This window comes from Apodemus sylvaticus, chromosome 12 (assembly GCF_947179515.1).
Source record: "Apodemus sylvaticus chromosome 12, mApoSyl1.1, whole genome shotgun sequence".
In the NCBI taxonomy this organism is placed as follows: Eukaryota; Metazoa; Chordata; class Mammalia; order Rodentia; family Muridae; genus Apodemus; species Apodemus sylvaticus.
In genome coordinates this window covers 42,733,375-42,751,378 of record NC_067483.1, presented here as the reverse complement: position 1 = coordinate 42,751,378, position 18,004 = coordinate 42,733,375, and the positions used below count along the sequence as shown (strand labels likewise).

Below are 18,004 nucleotides of genomic sequence, written 5' to 3'. Positions count from 1 at the left end.
GAGCTTCCTGGGAGCAAGAGCACACCCGGTGGCCTGCTGGTGACCTGGGAGACCCCGAGGTGGCATGAGAGGCACCTCAAAGCCCTGATCTGGAAGCAGGAGTCTTCCCTGATCTGGACTGAGCACTGGAGCAGGTGAGAGTGGGGTGGGGTAAGGTTTGAGCAGCAGGTAGACCAGGAAATGGAGGGAGCCCTAGCCAGACATGGCAACATTCCCCTGACCCTAAGATCATTTCTGGGTGCAGGGGTAATAGGGGGCTGCTAGTGGGTTTGGAAACAGGGAGCCTGTCTCTGTGAGCAGACCTAAATTTCCAACAGAGATGAGCTGGGGCAGAGAGGGGGCTTTGGAGGTGCGTTTGTAATGGGGAGGATTCCCAATGACTTCCCCGAGGTTAAGGATGCTGGAGTTTCCCTTTTTCTTCTAAGCCTTTCTTTCTCCCTTTGGCTTTGTCTGGGGATAGCTTTGAGCGGATGATAGCTGCTGGGGATAGCTTTTGAGTGTCTGGGCTGCCTGGAAACAGCAGTGGGACAGAGACACAGAGTTGGAGAGGGGGTGGGTGGGGATGTTACCTGAACTGCCCTTATCTGAAGTAAGAACTTTCACACCAAGGCCTGATCTCTTCTGGGTGGGTCTGGGCTGCCCTTGTGGACTCTGGGGGAAAGTTCCTTATATTGGAGAGCTGTGCTCTGTGTCTGTATGGGTATTATTCTTTGTCTAGTATTGCCCAAAAGGTCCTAATTCAGACATAGGGCCTGGGAAGGGCCTTAGGTCTTTCTGATTTTTCGTGTCCTTGTGAGGGAAACTGGGGCTTAGGAGGCCAGAGTCCTTCCTCAGTTGTCTCAGGAAGCTGCACAACTTCCTGATAGTGGAATACAGGTCTTGGAGCCTGTGCTCCTTGCCCTCCTCGGAGCAGCAAGTGAGCCCAGAGTCGACTCTGGTCCATAGTGAATAACAGAGCTTAGAGGAGCGTGACCGGGGGAGAGGCATGCTAAAACACCCCTTAGTCTCAGAACGAATGCCCCTCTTGTCTGCCACAGTCTGAGCCCCCTCCTTACCCCACCCCCCACCCCAAGTAAGGGAGGGCCCAAGTTATTTCAGCCTTTCAAGGCAACGTCTTAGTGGTTAATAATTAATTAACAAGTGTGACTAATTGATAGCTTCCCTCCCACTTACCCCCTCCCTCTGTCCAAAGCAAACGGCTTCAGGTGCCAGCTGCCAGCCCTGCTAGATGGAGTCCCCGGTCCTGCTTCCTAGTTTAAGATGATCTTGCCCTCCTCTGGGGAGGGTGGGAGGAAGGCCCAGCTGCCTGCTTCTCTGTGCTAGAAAGGACTTGAGATAAAGGGACAGACAGCATGAGCTACCAGTCACCCTAAGTCCCTGGAAACTCCAGGGGTCATCTGGCCAGTCTTCAGTGCATTTGCAAAGCCACCTTGTCGTCAACTTGTATTTCCTTTAGTCTCCTTTTCATCTGCTAGACTTGCTTGGAAAACTGAAATTCCAGAGTGCAGAATGTGCATGTCAGTCTCAGGGCCGTAGTTTTCACCATCGCTGCCCACGGAGCCCTGATAAACATGCTGTCTACCATCTCTGGGTTTCAGTTGGCAGACATGGGAAGCCTAGCTGACAGTAGTGCCCCCTCTTCACTACCATGCCACTCAGGCGGGGTCTGTTATGCAGGAATGGAGCCCCCTCCCCCCTCCCTGCAGCCGTGGTGCTCTGGCGGCAGCAGGATGAGCCCCAGACAGAAACTCAGAAGGACTTTTGGACTCTTGCTCAACGGGCTGACTCAGTGAGGAGGTGGCTGGCCTCTCCTTCCAGACCTCCGCCTGGACTCCGCCCTCCCCTCCCTACCCCTGTTCTAGCCAACAAGCTGCCAGCCCTGGCCAGCTGGGATCCCACCGGGGGTGTGGGTTTGGGAAAGAGATAGGGGTGGTCACAGGTGTTGTTTTGGTGAGTGGTGTGCTGGGCTGTACCTACACCATCAAAGTGCCGTCCTGTCCTGTCACAGAGAAGCAGAGACACGTGTTTTCCTTTCCGTCCTTGGTAACTTCTAGTCTGCTGTTGTTTCTACCAACAATCCGATAGACCAGCCCTCCACCCTAGCTGTGGGGTGTAGGGTCTTCAGGTTAACGCCCCCTTGAGACGTCTCCCAGGTATACTGATGACTTGGAATTCTGAACGACTCTGTTTCCCCTGCCTGGTGAATAAGCAGGTCTCAACAACATGGCGCACTGGTCCTTGGGCCCCTGACCAGCCTTGGCTTCGTGCTCATTGGTCCAGGCATTTTCTCATCATGCTTTAGACCAATGGGACTGTAGGCCATGCCTCTCGTCTCCGGTGTTCTCAAGCTGAGGACAGCCACACCTCGTGCAGAGTCCTTGGCATCTCCTTCCTTTGCCATCCTGTCCAATCTTCTGCCCCCCTCCTTTTCTCCTCTCTGTTCTTTTTCTTGTTCATGTACAACCATCAGTGCAGTCAACCCCTTTGGACCCAGAGGACTTTTTAGGGAGGAGACCCAATTGGGGGGGTGAGGGAGCTAGGCTGCACCCTTGGAACATTCTCTCACCCCAGAGAGCTCTCTGAGAACCCCTCCCCCTAGATCATTCCAGAGACACAATCCGCCCTTCCGTCCCCCCAACTCCCAAACATCAAGTCACGGGAGGCTTCATAGAGCGTTTTGGTTGCTGTGTTCTCTTAAAAGCTGGGAAAACTCCAGACTACCTCCACTTCCTGGCCCAGGCTGGGACCGGCGCAGCCCCTCCTTCCTCTGTGCCCCTTCCTCCCAGAAACTCATCATGGAGAGTAAGGATGAAGTCAGCGACTCGGACAGCGGCATCATCCTGCAGTCTGGTGAGTGGATCTGGGAAACCCCCCTGCCCTGCCCCCTGACTCCAGAGTGAGTCCCTAGGCCCTGGGCTAGCTGGGCAAAAACTCCCAAAGGGCTGGGGAAAGGAGGAACTGGAGGGGCTCCTGCTGGAGCAGTGGAAAGACTGGAAGATCTGGCACCTCAAGAACTGCAGTTTTCCTTGCTGGAAGGCACCAACCAGCCAGGAGTTTCTGTCCTATCTGAAGCAGGGATCTGCTTTGTCCAGCTTCAGCTCCAGGGCTTACTAAGAAGTTGAAAGACCGTATCTCGCTGGTGTTAATGTGCCATCTCTGCTAAGCCTGAGCCTGTGGGGTCTAGTCTGGCCTGGTTTTGCTAGAGGACAGGAAAGGAGGAGGAAGAGAAGACACATTTCTGCCCATGGGCCCCTCCCATACCCAGGGCACCTGGTGGGACAGCTCTCCCTTTGAACTAGAGTGTTACCAACCTTTGGGCAGCCAGGAGACATGATGTGGTTGTGACAGAAACCATAACGGCTAGCCTGTAATTTGTGGGCAAGCATGAGACTGTATGGGTGTGGACTCCCTCAGAGGTGGCCAACAGTGTTCTAGAAATGCCTCGCTTCAGCGTTCCTGAGCAAGTGTCCCTTATCTCCCTGCAGGTCCGGACAGCCCCGTCTCTCCAATGAAAGAACTGACCAATGCGGTGCGCAAGCAGCAGAGGGCTCTGGAAGCCAGGCTGGAGGCCTGCCTGGAGGAGCTGCGTAGACTGTGCCTGAGGGAGGCGGTGAGGCTCCTGGAGTCCCTCCCCCCACAAACTTAGCATTCATCTGAGGAGCCCTGAAACTATGCCAAGGGGGAAGCCTTTTTAGGGGACTGGAAATTAGACTGAGGTGTGAGTCCTGGCGTTTCTGTCACGTGGGTTTGCTGGACACTGGGTAGACATTGAGCAGGGGTTCAAGTACAGGAAAGAAAGAGATGAGGAGATGCAGAGGGGTCAAAAAGACAGAAGCACATTTGATAACTGGACCTTGGGTCAGGGTGGCCCCCAGGAGGAGGTGACCAGAGGGAATGAGAAGGCGAAGGGAGGAGACACCAAGTGTGCTTCAAGGATGGGAGGAAGACAACTGTGGGAGATGGGGTGAGGTGGGCAGGGGTACAAGTGGGCAGCCATTTCAAGGGCCTCTGGATGACAGGCCCATGCTACGTGAAGCTGGATGATGAGTTTCAAAGGGTTGGTCAAGGGCTAGGCAAGTGGAGAGGGGTGGAGGGGCCTGACTTGACTCTGCCCCCCTCTAGGAGCTGACTGGTTCTTTGCCGGCAGAGTATCCCCTTAAGCCTGGTGAGAAGGCTCCCAAGGTACGGCGCAGGATCGGAGCAGCATACAAGCTGGATGAGTGGGCCCTACACAGAGAGGTGAGGAGGAGCATCAGAGGAGCGAACTTAAGTGGTCGCTGTACCTCACACCCCAAAGGCTGACCGCTGAAGCAGTCCGGGCCACTGGCAATCCCTGTCATCCCGTGTGGGTGGTGGCCATTGCCAGTCCCAGGACTCTCAGGAGTAGTCCAGATGGCTCTGAGTAAGAATGCCACCTCAGCAGTTTGGTCGCCGTGGGCAGAGGATTAAAAATACCAATAACCAGCTCAAAGAGCCAGCTGCCTGTTCAGGGGCGTCGTCGGTGTGGCACGAGGCCTGTCCTTTCTCAGCCTAGGTGGAAGGAGGTAGGGTCACTCTGACCCTAGATGACCTTCCTCTTGGAGAGATTCCCGTGGCTTGACATGCTTGATCCTTTGGGGTCAGGAAGGAAAGTGACCTACTTACCTCTTCTCCCTGCCCGCCACAGCAGGCAGCAGGGTGTGGGACGATCATGCCAACTTTTCATGGTGACCAGTTGGCCCTGGGCCGCTCCCAGTGCCCCCACCCACCCTTTGCTGTGTATCCCTGGACACTGTAATCTGCTCACAACCGGGTCAGAGCCGCTTGGAGTCTTCTGTCCCCCAAGCGCCGAGGACCCTCTTGGCCCTCACTCCCAACCCCCTCCCTCAGGACCCTCTGAGCAGCCTGGAGAGCCAGTTGGCGCTGCAGCTTCAGATCACCGAGGCGGCTCGCAGGCTGTGTGAGGAGGAGAACCTCAGCCGACAGGCACGCAGGCAGCGGAAGCACGCGGCGCTGCAGGAAGAAAAGAAGCTGCGGGACCTTCAGCGCTGTCTGGGTGATCGGCGGAGGAACAGTGAGCCCCCTCCAACCACTGTGCCCGCCCTGGGCAGAGGTGAGCCCACTGTCCTGAGACCTGCAAGCCTCACACAGCTCGTGTGGGACGCCAGCGCAGCAGCTGTGCTGTTTCACATTAGCGCCATCAGGGTACTCTTTCCCCGGGTCCACACAGGTCCATTCTTACCATGTATTTCCGGGTCCACACAGGTCCTTTCTTACCTATGTACCCCACAAAGCATATCTCCACTCTGGGAGACCTCCTTCATTCCGTTTCCCCCTTTTGCATCTCCCGCGTAGTATATACCACTTCCACAAGACTTTATAGACAGAAGGCATTTCTTTGCTTGGTCGTAATCCAATTGTTTATTCAAATTCAAATATCTTCAGGGAAAAGTACTGTGCAGTGAGTGGAAGACTCTGCAGTGATGCACTTTCCTGTAGCTCAAGTTAGACATCTTTGGGGACTGGCTGTTGCTATGGGTAGCCAATGACTGATGGGTTCAGGGCCACAAACTCAGGGGTGTGTAGACTGAAATCCAGTTGTACCCCCACAGTCCCGTCAATATCTGCAACTGGTCAAGAGCACTGAATCGTTCTTGTAGCCTAATGACTGAGCCCTGACCCAGAGATGAGGCTGCGGGGCACCTCAGAACCAGAGCCAGCCAAATGACTTCAGTGTGTCCGGTCTGGTGAGCTTCTAGTGCTTTTGAGCCCCGAGGTGGGACCATTTTCTTTGTCCCGACCCAAATCCTGTCAGGTTGGGACTTGTAGCCTCCATTCCTCTAGTCCCAGGGAGCTCAGCCCTGCTGCCTGGAGTCTCTCGCCTGGCTGTGTCTGAAAGAAGTGGTTCGAGGGGCCAGCTGCCCTTGCCCCAGAGCCTCAGGCTCAGCTTGGGAGCAGCAGGCTCCCATGCGCCCGTCCATAGTCGAATATCAGCTGGTTCTTGCCCAGTGGTTCATTCTTCTCTTCCCTGGCTAAGACACACGCAGAGGCCGTGAGGTTTCCCTGGCCCCCATGCTGCGTCTTAGGTAGGCACTGCTTTCAGCACCTGCGACCTCCAGGAAGAGGTGTGTGAACCGACACCAGCCAGGCCACCCTTGGAAGCCTGCAATAGACGGCAAGGAACAATGTGTCCTTCCATGTCTCGACTGACCAGGAAAGCCAGGTTCAGTGGCCAGACCCTATTCTGCCTTCAGTGGCTCTGGCCCTAATGTAAGGATGCCCCTGTCACTTGCTGAGACTCCAAGCAGATGCTGATGGAGGTATAATGGTCCCCAAGGGCCACCTCTGTATTTGAAGGAGCCATTAGTGTAGAGATGTGACCTGTCTCGGTGGGTCTCCATGCCCTCCCCCCCAGTCCCTATCCACACGTTCTGTTCAGAAGCTCCTTTGCCCACAGGTGCTGGTATTGCTGGGAGCTTTTGTGCAGGGCGGGGCTTGGGGGGAATGTCACTACTGCTACCATTGTGACTGATGACACTCCTTGTTGGAAGTGGGGAAGCAGGCCAGGACATGCCTAGGGCTCTGGCTTAGCCCTGTGTAGGAGGGGAAAGGCTGATATTCTCAGGGCCTTTAGTCCGAGAGAAGATAGAGAGCAGAGGAACCAGCTGGTACAACCAGTGATTTGTGCGGTTCCCGCACGGACCCCGCCCTCCAGACGGGCCTGAGGTTCTGGGTTCTAGTGTCCTGACTTGGGAACTCAAAAGGAGGTGGTTCTGGACTAGTTGTTCCTGTTTTTTCGGCTCCTCTGTCAGCTGTACTCACCTAGAAAGGAGGAAATAGAGATTAATAATTAGTTTGAGGCTAGAGGGTGTTTTGAATTAAAAAGGAAAAATAAGCAAACCAACCAAAAAGAAAAAAAAAGTCAAAACAAAACTCCACCCACCCCCACCCACCCACCCACCCCCTTTGCACACAAGGGTTATTCAATTTGAGAAAGTAATTAGCCAGATGAGGGTAATTAGTCAGCTCTCTGCAGGTGTCAAGGAGCAGACAGGTATTGAGCTAATTTTTATTATGAGTGAGCCCAAGAACCACCTGGTGTACTCCTCCGAGGGAATGGGTGCCCTGTTTGTGTCTGTTGATTGACTGCGTCAGTCTGGACCAACACTAATAGGAACCCCGTGATGATAGAAACGCTGGGTGCCCAACATGGCGACTGCTAGCTGCGTGTAGCTACCGAACGTTTGAACTGTGTCCCCAGTCACTGAGGAGCTGAATTTTTAATTTGAATTAGTGTGGCCTCGAGTCGCATGGTTTGATTTGTTGGGTGGGGTAGCTTTGTAAGAATGGTCTCGTAGTTTCATCTCTACCTGGGGTATTGTGCCATGGCTGCCGGGGGCGAGTCATGGAGAGAAAGCAGGACCAGAGCGAACTGAGTTGGGACGGGGCTGAGACTGAGCATCGCCACTCGCCAGTCCCGTCACTCACAGCCCGCAGCTTGTGCTCCCAGCATTCATCCCCGCAGAGCTAACATGGCTCGACTTCCCTCACAGCGCATGCGCGCAGTTCCCCCTCCCCCCCCCCCCCCCGAACTGATCGTCTTGTTTATGTGGCTTTTAGAGGTGATGGAGACTGAAGGCTTCCTTCCAGGCCTTTACATTCTAACCAAAGCCTACAGTCTGATCCCATGATAAGCTACTGGGCCGTGAGATGTGGGTAATCCCTTACAACCTGACATTTGCTGAAAATAAAATACTTCAAAGATTTTGTAAAAGACAAAAACAAAACAAAACAAAAACAAAAGAACAAGAGAACTAGAATTCAGTAAGAGTTTCTCTTCCACTGAGCCCCAGAGCAAAGGTTAACTGTTAGCTATGCAAAGCTTTGGCTGGGACAGCCCAGCACGGAGGAGAAGAACTGCCCTGGCAATTTTCTCTGTAAAGATCTGGACAGAGAGTAATTGTAGACTTTGTGGGCTGTGCGGTTTCACATCACAACTAATTCTACCACACTAGCGCTGACGCAGGTGGACATCTCGAATCTGAACTCGCGTCTCAATACAACTTTATTGATGAAATCGGATCTAGTATGGTGAACTGGAGTTGATCTGTGGGCCAAAGTTTGCCAGCTCTCCATCCCCTGTCATATTTTTTTCACCTAAGACAGACAGTTGTGAGGGGCCATGTGGTAACCTGAGCTGTCTTAGAACTTTCTCTGTAGACCAGGCTGGCCTTGAACTCACAGAGATCCACCTGCTTCTGCCTCCTGAGTGCTGGGATTTAGGGTGTGGACCTCCACCACCCACCCACGCCAGTTTCTCTCCTAACAGAAGACTTCAGCAGGGTTAAGACTGTTTGTTCTTAGAACTTTCTGGTAGTGACCTGTGCTGCCTGATAGGAGATCCAAATCAAGGGTTACTTAGAGCTCAGGTTCTCGCCAGACTGTGTGAATTCTTCATCAGTAGCCTTTTTGGTACACTGACAAAAACCTCTTTGCAGGATGGGCTAGGACTGGACTTCCTCAGTTACATGGGGATGATAGCATCTACCTTAGCTGTTAAGGGATTATAGGAATTAAAGTGTATGCAACCTATTGAGGAAAGCACTGGCACAGTAGAAATATTAGTCGTTATTAATGTTGTCTTATCTTCAAACAGTTGAAAGCGACTTCTGTGGGTTCCATGTGGGTCACACAGACTTAGCCTCAGACTCCAAAGCATTGTATCTGTCAGGGGCAAAAGCAAAATTAAGCCCCTCCCCCAGCTTCCTTAGTGAGAGCTACAATTGTTTCACTTGAAGCTGCGCCATTTCCCTCAGGCGGCTTGCAGATCACTCATCTTAGGGTCAGCTGGCCAGACCCCCACCTAAGTTGGTCTCATGAGTCCCCACAGGCCAGCTTTCCACCCTGACATACGTCTCTTGTGGGTACCACGGGGGTTCTTGCTTTTGAGAGATCGTAGAACTGGGTTGCATTTGTGGTGTTTGAAGATGATAGACACACTGGCAAAATGCTTTGTATCCTACGTGCCTTCTAAAATGGCTCTCGGCTTTTTTCCTGTGTTACCAGAGAGCCCTGCTTGTGTTGGCCGATGGGGAGACTGTATTCCAGAGCATGAAATGGCTTAACGCCAAATGGTTAAGGGCAGAACCCCCGGAATGTGACTACAGTCACATTTCTTGTCTCCCAGCCTTAACCTGTCGACCTTTTTTTCTGTGTCTAAGGACTAAGTCCCTGACGCATCATTTAGCACATTTAGCACGGTGTTTCCTGGGGGGATTCAGCCATCGTCCTGGCAGAAGAGTCGGGCTGGGCTTTGCTCTCGGCTGCCCAACACTGTGCTAATTGTCTCACTTCTCTTTTCTCCTTCTGCTCCTTCCAGAGCTCAGTGCCTCTGATGACAGCTCCCTGTCGGAGGGGCTGATCCTGGAGGAAGGTGAGGTGGACAGTTTGGGGACTTGGTCAAGACGGTGCAGGTTTTGCAGAGTTTCCTAGTGAGGACTCTCAGTGGGACCAGAAGGTTTAGGGTACTAGCAAAGGGTCTTTCTGAAATCTGAGGTCAGTGTCTGTCTGAGCACATGCCCCACTGAGGGTTGGGGATGACCTAGGCTCCTCTTTCAATGGATCCTTTTGATGAGGAAGGGAAAGGTGAGCTCTAGCCTGGTCTGGGTGTTTCTCCTTCCTTCTGAGGCTATATTTGGGTGGAGCCTCAGTTAGAGCCAAGGAATGGTCCACTTAAAATCATTGCCCTGGTTGTAAAGAAGGCAGAGTTGGGGAAGTACAAGATTGTGGATTAAGGACCTTGTTTAAAAACACTAAGAATGTCAGGTCAAAGTGGACTAAGGAGGTGATACAGGCGTGGCCAGGGTGTGCCCAGGCCAATAAGGAAATAGGACATTTAGGTGAGGCAGGAACAAGAAAACTAGTTAGCTGCAGAAAGGCACCATGAGCAAATGCTAGAGAGTAGGATAAAGAGAGCTGGAGAGGAAGCAGGTGTAAATTAAAATAGGACTGGGTGGTGGGTGGGGGAGTAGTCCCTAGGAAAAAAACAACTTTTCTTATCTGGGATTGGGGCTATGGCCTGGGGCAATAGGTCAAGGCCGTGAGGGAGCCAGGCTGGGGCTGTGGAGGGACTTGCTGAGCCGGTTTCCCCAGCCTCTGCCTTCTCTACCCCTGCAGAAGACTCCCAAGCGCCAAAACCTCCCCCAGAGTCACCTGTGGCACCACCTTCGCGGCCTCTCCCACCGCAGAGCCTTGAGGGCCTGCAGCCAACAGGACCTGAATCTGGTGGCTTGGAACGGGCTCCCATCCAAAACAGTCCCTGGAAGGAGACCAGCCTGGACCACCCCTATGAGAAGCCAAGGAAGTCTTCTGAGCTCAGTAGCGAGTCCAGGTCAGACTGGGGAGGAAGGAAGCAGGGGAGAGCCCAGGGGTGGGGGTGGGGGGATGGGGAGGACAGAGTGGTCCAGACTGGGGACAATGTGCAGGTGATCACACTTCTTGGCTGTGCAGTGCTGGAGGTATGAGAAGGGGCAGCTTGTTGGGGTACTGGCGCTTTGCACTGCTCCCTTTGGGGCTCCCCATCTCCTGAGTCTTTAAATAAAGACATTACTGTCACTGACTTACCTTCAATCCCTTTGCAGCAGCCCAGCCACCACCCCTCAGGACCAGCCCAGCCCCTCCAGCCTGTGGGTGATGGATGCTGCTTCTTACCATGTGGTCCCCATCCGAAATGTGCCTGGCCAGCGTCAGGGCCGCACCAGTGCACCAGCCACACCAGAGATGCAGGGCAGGAGGGGCCAGTCACAGTCTCTGAGGTAAGACGGCTACCCCAGAGGTGCAGGGGGCATCCCATTCCTATCCCAAGTTACAAGGCACAGCTGAGACACCCTGGGTGACACATGGCTAGTGCCTAGGTACTCCTATGCATCCCTCTCTGTGGTGTCTCTCCAAAGAGGTCGCTCTTTAGCAGAGCCCAAAGCGTCTTATCCACAAAGGAAGCAGAACTTGAGGTTTCCAGCCTTGCTCTGTTTTCTTTTGTTTGTTTGTTTGTTTGTTTGTTTGTTTGAGACTGGGCTTCTCTGTGCAGCCTTGGCTGTCCTGGAACTCACTCTGTAGACCAGGCTGGCCTTGAACTCAGAAATCCACCTGTCTCTGCCTTCCAAGTGCTGGGATTAAAGGTGTGCACTACTGCCCGGCTCTTGCTCTGTGTTCTTGCATTGGTAGAAGATAGTGGTTTATTGTTGGTCTCTGACAATGCATAGTTCTCTCTTTTAGTTGATGTATAGTTGGTTCTCATTATTTATTCCTGGTAGTTATGGTCTATAACATTGCTATAAACATACAATATCCCATAGTAGTGGTTCTCAACCTGTAGGTCACAACTCCTTTGGAGAAAACACAGATATTTACATTATGATTAATAACAGCAAAATTACAGTTATGCAGTAGCAACAAAAATAATTTTGAGGTTAGGGGGTCACCAGAATGTGAGGAACTGTATTAAAGGGTTGCAGCATTAGGAAGGTTTAGAACCACTCTCCTATAAGGAAATACAGGTTTGGGAGAGAGTGTTGATCATTTACTTTAATACACCCAAACACACACACACACACACACACACACACATATACATATATATATCCTTGTTGAGCATGAGTTTCTGTTTAAAGACAGTTTATGTTGAAGGACACTCAATGACACTGTAACTCAGTCTGAGTGAAGTCGGCCTAGCAGTCTTACTTTCTCTACAAGGCACTAGACAGTGGTTTTATGCTTAGAAACTGCAGAAAGCACTTGTGGGGCTATTTAAATATAAAGCAGCCAGGTATGGTGCTCCCAGCACAGGAGACTGAGGCAGGTGGATCTCTGCGTTCCAGGCCAGCCTGGTCTACGTATGGAGGTCCAGAACAGTCAGAACTACATTGAGAGACCCTGTCTCAAAACAAATAAGCAAACAAATGAACACATAAACAATATAGTGGTCTGTCCCCCAAGTGCACTAAGAACAGGAAGTGGACCCTGGTCCATGGGAAGGCGCCACCCATTTTTAGGGAGGGTCTTCTCACTTCAAATAACCCAGTATAGAAATCCCCTCACAGACACATCCAGAGGTCTGTCTCATAGGTGATTCTAGAGCCTATCAAGTTGACAAGAGTAGCTGTTGCAAACAAAACAAAACAAAACAAAAACTCAATGTATATGGATTTTGGACTTAGCAAGTCAATTTTAGCACATGGTGGGTTGGCATATACTAAATCTATGAATAATGAAAATCACTGTATGTGTCTTTTCAAGCCATCTGGTAATTGTTTTAGTCAGTGAGGTTTGAGAGGTAGCATCTGCCATAGAGACCTGGTGCCACCAAAGCCTTATCAGGTGGCTTTGAACAGAAGCAAAATGACGTAGTTTATATTTTATATTTATATTATATATATTTATAAATATTTATATATTTATATTTTATTTATTTATATTTATATATTTATATTATATATTTATATTTTATATATTTCATATTTATATATACTTTATATTTTACCTACTTACCAAGGTCATATAAGGTGCCACCCATTTTTAGGGAGGGTCTTTTCACTTCAAATAACCCAGTATAGAAATCCCCTCACAGACACACCCAGAGGTCTGTCTCATAGGTGATTCTAGAGCCTGTCAAGTTGACAAGTTGGCAAGGTTTTATAAAAAATGTTTGCAAAAATTTTACAAGACCGCCCCTCCCCATGCCTAGTATATCAGCAAAGTGGGGTGTAGATTTCAGCCTTTCCTCATCCCGAGTCACAAGCACCTGCTCTTTGGAGCACATGAGAGCTTTTCATAGTTAAGTTAGATGCTTGACAATGTCTAGCTGCTAAGAGTCTGAATGAATGCTAAAAACATACTGTACCCTGGCTGGCTGGAAATGTGACATGAATAGAGCAGAATGTTGGCCCTTCCTAGTAGACCGAGAAACCAAAATACTAAAAAAAGAAAAGCAACATATCGGGGCTGGAGAGATGGCTCAGCAGTTAAGAGCACTGGCTGCTCTTCTGGAGGACCAGGGTTCAACCCCCAGCAACCACATGGCGGCTCACAACTGTCTGTAACCCCAGTCCCAGGGGATCTGACACCCTTACACAGACATTCATGCAGGCAAAATACCAACACACACACACACACACACACACACACACACACACACACGATAAAAATAGTTTTTTGTTTTTTGTTTTTTTAAATCAGCATATGCATCAAACATGTACCAATTCTTTTTGCAGGGCTGGGATTGAACCTAAGACTTCATTCATGTTTGGCATGAGTCTTATCTCTGAGTCACACTCTCCGTCCCTTAGATTCTTGTCGTCATTCCTAAATACTCTAATACATGAACGGGTTATATGGTATTTGCACTGTCTTAGGAATTATAAATACTCCAGAGATTAAAGTCTACAGGACATATTGTATGTAATACTTCCCTTTTTTGTGTGACCTGAATTTTGTGGCTCAGGAATCAGCTTATCCTGATGTGGAAAAGTCTGGAAGGGAACAGCAGCAGTATAACAATATGGTATCCTGGGAGGGAATGCCCTACCTCTGCATATTAGGACAAGGCTGGATTGTGTGCTCTGCAGAGGTCTGACCTAAGACCTAGCACATGCCCATTGCCTTGGCTAAGGGCTAGAACACTGGCATCCAAGGTCATAATTTATCACTCTGTTATGGTCCCTCCCCAACTCAGTGCTTTCCCGTTTTCCTCTTCAGGGTGGACTCCTTCAGAGCAGGTGCGGAGGGCCGAGGTCGCAGTGCCTTTCCCCGCCGCCGCCCCACACATTACACAGTGACTGTGCCAGACTCCTGCTTCACACCCAGCAAGCCCCCGCTGCCACACCCTGCCTGCCATTCCTGCTCTGAAGACAGCGGCTCTGATGTCTCCAGCATCTCCCATCCCACCTCACCCGGCAGCAGCAGTCCAGACATCTCCTTTCTGAGGCCCCTCTGTCCTCCTGAGCCACCTCGCCGCCATGGGGCCTGGGGCCCAGCCTGTGGCCGAGAGCTGGCCACTCATTACCCTAAACTTCTGCTGCCCGCTGGGTACTTCCCAACGGGGCGCTACGTGATGGTGGCCGAGGGCCACTTGCCGCCGGGCGAGTGGGAGCTGTGTCGTGCAGCCGTGGGCGCTGCCTATGACGAGGAAGGTGCACCCCTGCGTTACCAGCGTCTGGTGCCCTCCCACAGCCGCATTGTGCGCACACCCTCACTAAAAGACAATCCTGTGGGCCGGGGACTCAGCAAGGCAGCAGTCTCAGAGGAGCTCAAGTGGTGGCATGAGCGCGCACGTCTCCGGAGCAGCCGCCCCCACTCGCTGGACCGCCAAGGGGCTTTCCGTGTTAGAAGTCTGCCTCCTGGGAGGGAGAGCTTCGGGCGGGCCTCGGGATCCCGGACACAGGTACAGTTTTCCCTTGGGGGGAATAAATTAGACCAGCAGACTTCTGGTTGAGTAATCACTAGTTAGGAAAATTATGCCAAAAAGAGAATATTTCCTCTTGGCTTTGGAAGGCACTTGTGCCTTCCCTGGGGGTGCCTCTTAAGTGTGCCTGCTGTGTCTGGTGTCTATGCTAGAGTGCATACCAATGTGCCCTGGTAGAGATTGTCCACACAGATAGCTCGGAGATTTCTCCCTAATGGTTTCACGGATGATCCACAAAACAGATAAACTTCCTCAGAACCAAATGTGCAACCCAAATTAACCCCTGGAATTTCCTGACTCGAGGGCCCAGGGACAAAGGGAGAATCTGGAAAATGGGTTTCTAGAGAACAACTCCCTGTAGCCAGGCTGGGAAGGAGATGGTCTCACAGTTAACAGCTAGAGTACCAGGTTCTGATCTTAGCCCCACTTAAACTCCGTGGCCCCGTGGATTATCTAACTCTTAGACTTCTGTTTACCCCTCTCAAAGGCAGGCATAGTAAATGAGCCCTGGATAAGAGACTGAAATGGTTAAAGCAATGAACCAGAGTACTAGATCAGCAATAGCTCTGTCACCAGGGCTCCCAGAGGGCGGTGTGTGTGTGTGTGTGTGTGTGTTAGGTTGTATCGGAAGTAAGAAGGATTCAGAACACTCTGACTTCGGGTAGGGGTGCAGCCTTGGCTTCTGTAAGCCCCATTTCTTCATCCTGGGACTGAGGTTAGCCGGCCTGAATCCCTTCTTTATTCTCTCATCCTGATTCAGAAGGCTATGCAGGGGACACACTCTAGAAGTCACCAACAGGCTGCTTCTTTGAGACCCCAGATTCCCAGCAGCCCAGCTGCGTCGTCCCCCGCATCCCCCACCCTCTGGGCTGTTGCAGCTGCCATCCCTGGCTGGGCAGCACCCTGGCCCAGGCCCAGGCTCTACACACTCTAGCTGACGCGCCTTTCCCTTCCTGCGAGCTTGGACCTGTCTTTGGTCTAGGCTTGGCTCATTCCAACCTGTCAGACAGGGACGGTGATGAGACATGAGGCCAGGAAAGGTGGAGAAGAAGGCCAGGGTGCCAGTCACACCCCCAAAGAACCTGGGTCAGGGGCGGTACCTGGGGGCATCATTCCTGGGGAGGGCAGGAGCAGAGCATCAGGGTTTCACTATTGATGGTCTGTGCCTTTAAGCCAAGAGATCGGTGTGACTAAGCCTCTGTGCTGACATTTCTCCAGTTTGCTCATCTACCTCTCCTCTCTTCCTGCCTGTCACAGGTGCCCCCAGTGTGCGTACTCCGGAGGGCGCCAGACGGGGCTCCAGTGCAAGTCTTTGTGCCTGAGAATGGAGAGATCATCAGCCAAGTGTAACGCCTCTGCAAGCCCAGTGCTGGAAAAGACTTTTATATTGGAGCTGGGGACGAGGACCCCTTGCCCTTCAGAGCGTCCTTCCTTCTCTCCCTCCCTCATCGCAGGCCGATGACGCAGAGCTGAAACCTTTGTTTTTTTACACGTGTTTTCCAGAAGCCCTGACCTGAGGATTTATATCTGTGATTTGTCTTCAAGGTTCTTTAATAACTCGATTATGTTTTATCCCCCAGAGTCTGGCCTTTTGGACTAATGTCGTGCTGGACTCATTGACAGCATGTCTCCTTATGCAGGACAAGTGGCACAGAGAGCCACTCGAGACTCCCCAGATGCTCTGGGCCCTCTTTCTAAGATAGCTGTTGCTTCTTATCGCAGGAGGCAGGATGTGGAATCCCTCCCTCTACAGGGACTCTTCCCTTGTTTCCCAGATGCTGGGCAGAACTCTCCTGTCCCCTTTATGTGCTCTATGACGCACACCCAGGGCACAGGACATTTCTGTCACAGAGTTCTTCCCACACCCTGTAGTAGTCCCACGTCCACTCGCCACATTGTTTGACTTCTGAGCCCCTTCCCCAGTGCATAGATGCCCCGCCCCCATCCCAGTGTATTCTCTGGATCCCTAAGTGCCTTAGATCCTGAGTCACAGAGCTGGGAGACTTCCGAGCACTGGTTCCCCCCTGACCCCCCAGAAACGCCTGAGCACCCTTTGCATTAACTTATTGGTCTTAGCTAACATCTCCTGTGGCTGCATAGTGACAGTGCTCTCAGTTGCAGGGTTGAGACTGTGCAACTTGGTGCCAAATACTTCAATAAAATCTGATTGGCCCAGCTGAGGATTAAGAATTCTGTGTGTGTTGAGTTTTGTTTTTCCTTTTTTTTTTTTTTTTTTTTTTTTTTTTTTTTTTTTTTTTTTTTTTGGAAACTCTAGCTCCTTCTCTGACCAAAGGGAATCCAGCAAAGCTCCTGGAGGTCTCCAGAGCCTGAACTTTTAACTCAACTGTTAAAAGTGCTGACTGGGGGCCCGAGAGACAGCTCAGTGGTTCTGAGAACTGACTGTTCTTCTGAAGGTCCTGAGTTCAAATCCCAGCAACCACATGGTGGCTCACAGCCATCTGTAATGAGATCTGACTCCCTCTTCTGGAGTGTCTGAAGACAGTGTACTTACAGTGTACTTACATAGAATAAATACATAAATCTTTAAAAGTGCTGGTTCCTCTACTGGAAAGCCCAGATGTCATTCCCAGTTCCAGTTCTCATTACTCCAGTTCCATCAAGTTACCTTGGAAGGCTTCAGTACTTTGTGACAGCGTCATCTCTGACTCCAGATGGCCCAGGCCAAGTAGTGTTTTGAGGCTTATGAGAAGTTGTTCTTGTGACTGGGAAAACAGGCTTTCCTTGGGAAAGGAGGGGCTATCTCTAAGACCCCTTCTGTGTTTTTGCAAAAGGGCGGGAGGAGGGGGTCCCTGCAACCTTTTCTGCTGCCCTATGGGGGGGGGGGCGCTCAGGACCCAGGAGCAGAGCACCTGCTATGGCTACAGTTTCTGGAGAGCTTGTGGCCTGAGTCTGAGGTAGCCCTGTGTAGGGTAGAGAAAGGGGTCTCTGTTTTGCCTATCCCTCTCCACAGTCAAGGAAGAGGTAGGTCACAAAGGGCCAGGCAGATGGCTACGCAGGGGTGACTCCAGTCCTGCACTTGGTGGCCAGCCCTAGAGACTGTACGAATCTGGCTTTCAAGGGCCTGGCTTTACTGGCTTTACTGGCTGGGGGTTGTTCCACTCTAGGGGTTGGGTGGGAAGGGAAGAGCATTCCAGGGCCTCTAGAGAAGCTGTGGGCATCTTTATCTCAGACCTGAACATCAATTTATTAATTGTGGCCAGTAAGGACTTGATTTTGGATTTGACTTATTTTTGTGGTGAGTTTGAACTTTATTTTTTCTGTGTTGGGGATAGAACCCAGGATTTCATACATGTTAGTCAAGTATTTGATTTTGTATTTTAGCATTGGTTATCCGTTAGATCCAGAGAAATACGTTTTAGGGTTTTTTGTTTGTTTGTTTTTTTAATGTATATGGGCACACCATGTGTGCAGTGCCCACTTTGATGAGAAGAGGCCATCAGAGTCCCTGGAACCGAAGTTACCATGAACACTTTTAACAGTTGAGCCATCTCTCCAGTTCCCACCCCCAGTTCCAGGAAAAGCTTGACCCAATATCAGAGGGTTCTG

At 51.3% G+C, this 18,004-nt stretch overlaps 1 protein-coding gene across 1 annotated transcript; it reads left to right on the top strand.

Annotated features, from left to right (window-relative positions):
• The first annotated feature begins 2,708 nt into the window (after window positions 1-2,708).
• Inava (innate immunity activator) lies at window positions 2,709-16,578 on the top strand. Its single transcript, XM_052200418.1, has 9 exons — window positions 2,709-2,850; window positions 3,486-3,610; window positions 4,123-4,239; window positions 4,870-5,092; window positions 9,359-9,412; window positions 10,156-10,369; window positions 10,620-10,793; window positions 13,732-14,416; window positions 15,695-16,578. Exons 1-9 carry the CDS (start codon window positions 2,796-2,798, stop codon window positions 15,785-15,787), a joined length of 1,740 nt encoding a protein of 579 aa, XP_052056378.1. The 5' UTR covers window positions 2,709-2,795; the 3' UTR covers window positions 15,788-16,578.
• Window positions 16,579-18,004: the final 1,426 nt, after the last annotated feature.